Here is an 8275-nt window from a genome sequence, read left to right as displayed (position 1 = left end):
AAAGCCCTCCAGCCCATGTCTGCTCCACTGGTGGGTGGAGGAGATGACCAGGACCACATCCAGGCTTAGCTCTGGGCCTATGTAGCACACAGGCTTAGAGCATCACGCTACCAACTAACCCGTACCCTTGACCAGCTCTCTTGTGTATCTCCCCACCTCTCTCCTGCTTGCCTCACGACCCAAACCCATGACCCCTCCTTCCCCATAGCTCATAAACATCTTTCCTTCACCAAGTCAGCAAGTGCTGACTGCATACAAGTGCCCGGCTGCTTCACCAGGCATTGGTGATTTTTTTCCCCTCAAACACCACGTCCTGTTGATGGCAGATGCCGACGTCTCTTGGTTGACAGAATCTACCTGCTGCAAAACTCCGTGGAGGCTTGTGGGCCATGCCAGAGGTGGTGTCTTGCTGAGCAGGCCTTCCAGAGGTTCCTCCAGGAGCAAGGGAAGACAGTCCTTTCCCCAGATCCTCAGATGTTTGCTGGCTGAAGAGGCGACAGGAGCTGCACTTCCAGGCTCTAGCAGTTGCCCGTGTAGTCCCAGCTCTGACCGCAGACTGTCATGGATGATTAGAGACTCAGCAGCCACCTCTCGGTGAAAGATGCCATGAGACACCTGAAAATATTGTCAGAGGCGCTGAACTGCCTCCGTCCCCAGCTTTCATGGGGAATCTCAATACTTAGATGCAAATCAGCGTTGCTCCATGGTTTTTAGTAAAGGTAGAGCTGTCGCAGGCCCCTCTCCTCCAGCCGCTGCACGGGAAGCCTATGCTCTAGTCTGGATTCCATATGGCACGCTTGCAGGCTCACAGCATGGCTTCTCAGCAAGAAGGATCCTACGTTTCCCCCACAGATGTTCCCTTACAGCGTTGCTGTAGCACGTGCTCACGGACGCGTTAAGGGTTTGTGGGAGGTCTGTAGGTAGCACGGGTGGCTTTGGGGGATGGTAAAAGCCATCCTTTAGCCTGCACCCCAAGTTCTACAACCAGGAAACTAATTTATTCCTAAAGAGTTTTGACGTCGATTTAACACGCAGGCGGTGTCGTTGGGAACCTCAGGCAAAACACGCAGTAGCCACTGCAACACACGAGCATCATCTACTGCAAGATCACACTGGCAGCGACACGGTTTAAGTGACATATTTAACTTTGGGACACTACAAAACCAGAGGAATAGGGGACTACAAGGGCACCTCTTCTACCTCTGCTGCACCGCTTCTCTTCAGTCTCACCAAAAAAACTCTACCAGCACCTGCCTTGCCTGCGAGGAGACTTCCAGGGATACCTGTGATGCCAGCTAAAACAGAAGACAAACAGGCATGGTTTTAACAAAAAAAAGCAAGCTTGCAACATAAAAATAAATTAACGGAGACACTGGACAACTACGGCAATAACAAAACGAACAACGAATGCGCTATGGAACGTGCACATTGAATTCCATTCGATTAGCAGAGTTATTTTGCAAAGTAAACTTAGGACGAACATGCCCGTGTTTTGAAATTCCTATAGATCTGTCTACAACTTCCAACTCTGTGTCTTTTTGCTGATGCCTCACTACTTATACATAGGTAAAATCTTGGGGAGATTGCTATTCTTTCCAAGAACTGTTTTCCTTAGGGAAAGCAGGGAGCCTAAGAGTTCTGGAAATTACTGAACGTTAAGCCTGCTTTGGGACGACACCTATTGCTATTCTAGGTTAGCAACCGTTTCTTGAAACGGATCCAGTAAAGAGATTTATTTTCATCTTCTTAAGAGTAATTGGGATGTTTCTGGCAACTCTGAGATTTGCAGTGTTTCACAGAAACGGAGCGCAGGGGGGAACAGGGTAGCTGCACCCAGAATCATTAAGTGGTTCAGCTCCTCTGCTTCTTTACAGCAGAACCTTGGCAGCCAAACAAGCAGCTACAGGATTTCCGCGGCCAGTGACAGAAATAACACTACAGGAGACAGAAAGCTACATGCTACTTTTCGAAGAAGCAATAGTGAGTTCTAACAGGAACTCTGTGCCCGGGAAAAGGAAATCGAGTTTGGGTATTCTTAAGACTTTGTGTGGTCTTAAGACTTTGCTTTCACAAAACACAAATTGGCCGAGCAGCCAAGGAAAATCCACTTTCACTGAAATATGTTCGTTTCTCAGCAGCGATAACTTAAAATAATTTAAACAGACACGTTGCTTCATTGCACCGAGTGTGCCAAAAAGCCAGGTCAAAGCAAGGTAAATACCTCAGATGCACCTAGGACACACATGCTGCCCTGAACGGGCAGGGTATTTAAGATGACAATGTCCTCTGTCTTGAGAATCTGTTAAAAAAAAAAAGGAACAAAAATTTATCAATTTGTCTTCAGTGATTATTTGTCCCATTTTCAGACACCTCTCTCTCAGTCTCTGACCTGCTCTAGTATTAGCGTTCTCTTTAAAATGATAGTATTGGATTCCACATCAGTCATACCCTTCCTCTGCACCCCCAGAAATAAGTCGGGAGCCACTATAGCTTCAGTAAATGGTTTTCCTCCACACAAATCTCTGAAGTGGGAAGGGGTGGCGTTGCAATCTGCTATTCCCCTGCTCCTCCGCACCCTGCTGAGCCCTCGCTATTCAGCGCTACCTGCTGCGGGTTCCTAAGCGATGCACTGATGCGCCCCAAACCTGAGGCATTCCTTCGCCACCAGGACAACGCAAAGGGGCTAAATAAGGGGCTGCTGGGTGCTTACAGACAACCCAAGCTTCTCTGGGAAAGGCTGTGCAACCATCAAGCGATCGAGGCTCGTGGAGCCAGCTAATTAGCAAGGCTAGTCACAACCGTACGTCTCAGCTGAGCTCCAGAGGACACTTCAGCAGCTGAAGGAGTGTTTTACTGCATTTCCCTTCTGCAATTTGTCTCAGTACATCGGTCAAAAAAACGATCTCATTTACACAGTCAGAAAGCAGCCTTCAGCTCTTTTGGCCAGTTGTATGGCACTGGGTATCCATTTTCCTCCTCTGGTTATGCCCATAAGCCTGGGCTCATCCAACCCGACTTTATTGATACGGGGATTGCAATCTCAGGGGTCGCAGCCACCTCGCACTGCTGTATGTAGCGGGGGAACTCACAGACATTCCCAGGATGGGAAAGATTTTTTTTTTTAATTTTTACTTATTTATTGTATTAAAATGGTAATTGAGATCTTCTTTAAAAAAGACAATTTTCCATAGGACTTCTAATTAAAAATTCTTCTCTTTTTTTATTGCATTAACACAGATTTGGGCTATTTTCGTATATTCAGAGGAACAGAGCAAGCTATTAGCTAAAACACTTCTTACTGATCAAGGCAACGATTGCATTAACACAAAAGCATGCCAGAAAGCATAAGCAAATTGCAGTGGAAAGAAAAGATAATACTTTTAAAGAGTAATTTTTACTACTCCTGAAAATAAAATAATAAATAAAATAAATAATAAATAATAATAAAAGCTCCTGAAAACATTTCTTAAGAGGCGCATACCCACTTTAATATCTAAGCTTACTTGGTAAAGGGTTTGGGTTTTTTTCCCCAATTTATTCTTATTGTTTGACTGCATTAAAACATGAAGAACTGTACTTGTCACAGTCTGTACAATCACTCAGTTTTCTGTTGCCGGGGCTCTTTCCCACTGCAACGGGAAAGCACAAAAAAGGACAACTGTAAATAAGCTATAGAATCATACAATCATAGAATGTTTTGGGTTGGAAGGGACCCCTAGAGGTCACCCAGCCCAACCCCCCTGCAGGAGCAGGGACACCTTGAACCACATCAGGTTGCTCACAGCCCCGTCCAACCTGGCCTGGAATGTTCCCAGGGATGGGGCCTCCACCCCCTCTCGGGGCAACCCCTGCCAGGGTTTCACCACCCTCAGCGTAAAGAATTTCTTCCTTAGATCCAGTCTAACCCTACCCTGCTTCAGTTTAAAGCCATCCCCCCTTGTCCTGTCCCAGCTGGCCCTACTAAAAAGCTTGTCCCCCCCTTTCCTCTGGGCCCCCTTGAAGCCCTGACCGGCCGCACTCAGCTCTGCCCGCAGCCTTCTCTTCTCCAGGCTGAACACCCCCAACTCTCCCAGCCTGGCCTCAGAGCAGAGGGGCTCCAGCCCTCGGAGCATTTGGCATGTGTCAGGAGAGCTGCAAAACTGAACTTCTCAACCATTTCAAATTTGTTCTATACACACCTCCTTCAGTTAGACAGAACTTGACCGTTAAAAGCACTGTATTTAGTGCGACCTCCAAATACTTTAAAAAAAAAACCTTCAGCAGAACACACAGAAGTGCTGTTACACAAAGTTTCCCGTGTCTTAAGACAATGCCACTCACTAGAATTGCAAAAACAATGGAGAAAAAAAATTGCCCAAACTAAACAGTACCTTACAAAAGAATACACATTCTCAGAGGCACAGCTTTACTAAGAAATTCCATACCAAGTAAAAAGCAATTCACATTTTATTTTAAATTGCAATAAACTGTACAAAAATGCTTCATTCTTGCCAAAAATAACAGCAATATTTTGAATCTTACTTCTAGACAAACAACAAACTCTTATTTTAATCTTTCCTGGGTGAGTTTACAAATAAACAGACAATAAGATGCGCGGGTTTGTGTCAGAGTCAAGACAGAACAAAGAGATTTAAAGGTCTGTGGAATAGATTTTAAGTTTTTAGTGTCTTTGAGGAATTTCAGTATTTCTGCCATGCCTGTTAAAAGCCTAAAGGAAAAAAAAAAGTTTTGTGTCTCACACAAAGGAATGTAAACAGTCATCGAGAGATTAAAGAGGTTGACTCTTCCAGTGAAACCGTAAACGTACCTCTATACCACTAACATTCACTTTACACCGAGAACAGTCCACAGCACGGGGATCGTGCAATAGCTGCATCCACTCTCCAAAATGCCAATTAAATATACATCAAAGACTACTTTTTTTTTTTTTTTTAAAAAAAAAGAAGTTTTCAAAAAGAATAAAATACCAAGTAACAGAACTGAAGTGGATAATAACCTTTTTAACATTTTGAGGGTTTTTTATCCGAATTCATGAGCAAATATGTAACAGCCCCATCAGGTCTACAATCCCAAAGTACTTTTTCCAAGATGCAATGAAGTAAACGAGCACCTAGTTAAGTCAATCAGATGTAGAAAGCACCTCTGCTAAGAGCATGGGCTTATTTTTAGGCTTGGTTTTGTTCGCGTAACACATTTAATGCAGACTAACAAAACATAATTTGGGTCACTGATCGCAGCTTCTTCAATCCAAGACCTAAAATGGAAATACAATTGCAGTGATTTTATAGATTTCACAGGTTTTTTTTTTTTTCCTTAGCGTTGAAACTTAATTAAGGAAAAGCTGTTTCAACAGATTGGTTAGAGCTTAAAAAATTAAGCCTCTTCTGTTACTTCAGAGTTGTTTGAGGGAATAAAGTCTTCTTGAAATTCCACTTTATCGGGATAGAGTTTAATGTAGGTGTCCACCATTAAATCTAAGTCATGTTTTATATCAAAGTTTATGTTTAGCAAAGCTAGGTTGCTTGACCTCTGCTCCGTCAAGGTGTTTTTCAGGTATGCCTTTAAGCGCTTTCGTCCTATTTCATATTTTTCATTCTCCACCTTCATCACTGGGAGTATGCACAAGACTTTAAGCAACGCATAAACATTAGGGAAAAACTTGATGTCCGGCAAGTGAAGTGCTTCATAAATAGTAGCTGGAAGTTCAATATCTTTCCCCCTGTGCTTCCACTTGATTCTCCAACAATGAAGCTCAGCAGAAAGCGTGTCTGGATTAGGCAAGTCATTTTTGTACATGTCAGCGTGATGCTCCTCAGACGTATTGAATTTGAGCTGCCCCATGACTGAGGGCACCAGCGATAAACACTTAAGAGCTTTTAAATGCTGTTCTGAGAATATATCTTTTAATTCTTGAATAATATGCTCCACTGTGGGGACACTAAGGATTTCTTTGTAGTAATTTTCTGATGTTACCTCAGAGTCCAAGCTACCTTGCTGTGCCCTGCGGAATTTTCCAGGGAGTTTAATTTGTACATCCAGTTTTGTAGCTAAATTTGTTGCTTCCTCAAACCAAAATTCATGGTAAACTTCAATGTTCTCCATGACTTCATTCAGAGAATGCAACACTGCTGTTAAGCTGCTGGCTGCAAAGAACACATCTGATGTTTGTCCTTGGAGATTTTTTCCAAACGCTCTCGTGAAAGACAGAACGTTTTTCAGAATTACAATAGTGACAATGAAGTCAAAATCTGTTAATGCGCTTGAAAGTACAAATGCTCGACCGGCAATAAAGTTGTTCCACCTGACGGATGAGTCGCTGCTTACCGCATCCAAGCACAGTACCAGTGCTTGCATGAGGTCCACTAAAACCTCGAAAGTATCATGCCTGCCTGTCCACTGAGAACGGCAGATCTCCTTCAGCTCGTTACCCTTCTCCTCATTGTTCTGAAAAAGAACAGAAATTGTGTTGTCCAGTTCTACTAGTAATTGTGGAGACTGATTAAAAAGACGGCAAACTTCTTCGATTGTTCCTAACGCAATAGAAACACCAACGACAGGAACGGATTTTGCCAGCCAAACGTTTAAGGCACAAGAGGAACACAGCGTATACACAGCTTGTGGATACTTTTCCAAGAGTCTTGTAGCCACAACTTTCATTTTAGAAGCAAACCCACTGGAGACGATGTAGGCTTGACCTCGACAGTACTCCATGTTCAGACCCCACTTTTCCGTAATAGTCGTGTGGAACTTTACAGCTAAAATTTCAGGATCAGCCTCGTAAGGTAAAAACCCTACGAATTCTTCTCTTAGATTATGAGAATCATCAACAAATCTCACCAACACCGGCAAATGTTCCTCTCCTGCTATGTCTACTACTTCATCGGTGACAATAGAAAAGAAGTGCGAGTCTCTTACTTCCCTCAGTGTCTCTTCTCTAACACAGCTTTCACAGATCTCGAGCATTTGTTTCTGCTGAGTTTTCGAACAGTACTCAAGATTGACTGCAGTCATCTCAAACCGTTTCCTCAGAACTTCATCTCCAGCATTTATTCTACACTCCAGTAGTGCCTGAAAGTTATCTGGAGTAAAAATTCCTTCTGGAAGCTCATCAGCACTATGGCCATCCAATGGAATATTTTGTTTCCCCATTAGTATCAGGATTTCAAACAAAGATTTAAGGTAATCTTTGTTTTCTCTTTCTTCCAGTGTTAAGGGGACAGGTTTTTCCTCTTGCTCTTCCCCTCCTTCCTCCGAGACAGTATTTTGTTCATTGCTTTCGTGCAATTCTTGAGTTGTCTGTTCCCGTTCAAAAGCTTCATCAACTACAAAACGTAAAATACCGTGAGTGTCAGGATAACATGAATAAAACATAACATTTGCTTTCCCCTACTACCCCGTTACCTTTAAGTTACTGGAGTCCAGAAAAGAATGTTTCCAGTTTAAAAGTGAATGAGTATTTTGGAAAGAGTTTAGGCTGGCTGTTTGAATTAAGCAGCAACTCAGTTATCCTCCTGTTACATATAAACTTACAGTTATGTGACCTGCATTACCTTGCCAGCCTTTGCAAACAAAGTTTCTATGTACTCAATTATTTTGCCCACTTACGCTTTTGTTGCTTCAGTGTTCTTATTTCATCTTCACTCTAAAAAAACAAAACAAAACAAACATATTGATGATAATGTCTAGCACATGACCTTAAATATTAAATGATATCAAGAACAGATGCAAATATTGTAGATTAGACCATTTTAAGAGTGTCAATATTTACCAAAACCTCCCAGAAGGTCCAAGAGAAGGGCTTTTTTTCACGTAGTTTATTGCTGCCACCACACACATCCACTAACTACATGGTAACAGCTTGCTACTACTGGCTGTGGTGCACCTGGACTTTAGTAAAGCCTTTGACACCGTTTCCCACAGCATTCTGCTTGAGAAACTGGCTGCTCACGGCCTGGACAGGCATACTCTTTGCTGGGTAAAAAACCCGCTGGATGGCCGGGCCCAAAGAGTTGTTGGTGGCCCGTCACAAGTGGTATTCCCCAGGGATCAGCATTTGGGGCAGTTCTGTTTGACATCTTCATCAACGACCTGGACAAGGGGATTGAGTGCACCCTCAGCAAGTTTGCAGATGACACCAAACTGGGCAGGAGTGTTGATCTGCTGGAGGGGAGGAGGGCTCTGCAGAGGGACCTGGCCAGGATCCATGGGCCCAGCCCTGCTGGGCGAGGGTCAACAAGGCCAAGGGCCGGGTCCTGCCCTGGGGTCACCACAACCC

The 8275-nt window shown here is 43.6% G+C and overlaps 1 protein-coding gene and 1 long non-coding RNA gene across 2 annotated transcripts in view; both read right to left on the bottom strand.

Annotated features, from left to right (window-relative positions):
- Window positions 1-304: 304 nt before the first annotated feature.
- On the bottom strand, window positions 305-3672 carry LOC118452112. The gene is made up of 3 exons (XR_004841777.1): window positions 3504-3672; window positions 2222-2299; window positions 305-1295 (listed from the first exon to the last, which is right to left on the bottom strand). It is a non-coding gene; the product is annotated as an uncharacterized LOC118452112 (long non-coding RNA).
- A 446-nt stretch (window positions 3673-4118) lies between these two features.
- THAP12 (THAP domain containing 12) overlaps window positions 4119-8275 on the bottom strand; it is a 7515-nt gene continuing 3358 nt past the window's right edge. The window contains exons 4-5 of the mRNA XM_009637121.2: window positions 7606-7642; window positions 4119-7322 (exon numbers count right to left, since the gene is read on the bottom strand). Coding sequence (XP_009635416.1) covers window positions 5374-7322; window positions 7606-7642 — 1986 coding nt within the window. The 3' untranslated portion in view covers window positions 4119-5373. The remainder of the gene's footprint in view (window positions 7323-7605; window positions 7643-8275) is intronic.

The sequence above is a fragment of the Egretta garzetta genome, unplaced genomic scaffold (genome assembly GCF_000687185.1).
Source record: "Egretta garzetta isolate BGI_Z169 unplaced genomic scaffold, ASM68718v1 scaffold323, whole genome shotgun sequence".
Lineage (NCBI taxonomy): Eukaryota > Metazoa > Chordata > Aves > Pelecaniformes > Ardeidae > Egretta > Egretta garzetta.
Note: the sequence above shows the minus strand (reverse complement) of the source record. Positions and strands in the feature narration are given on the sequence as shown.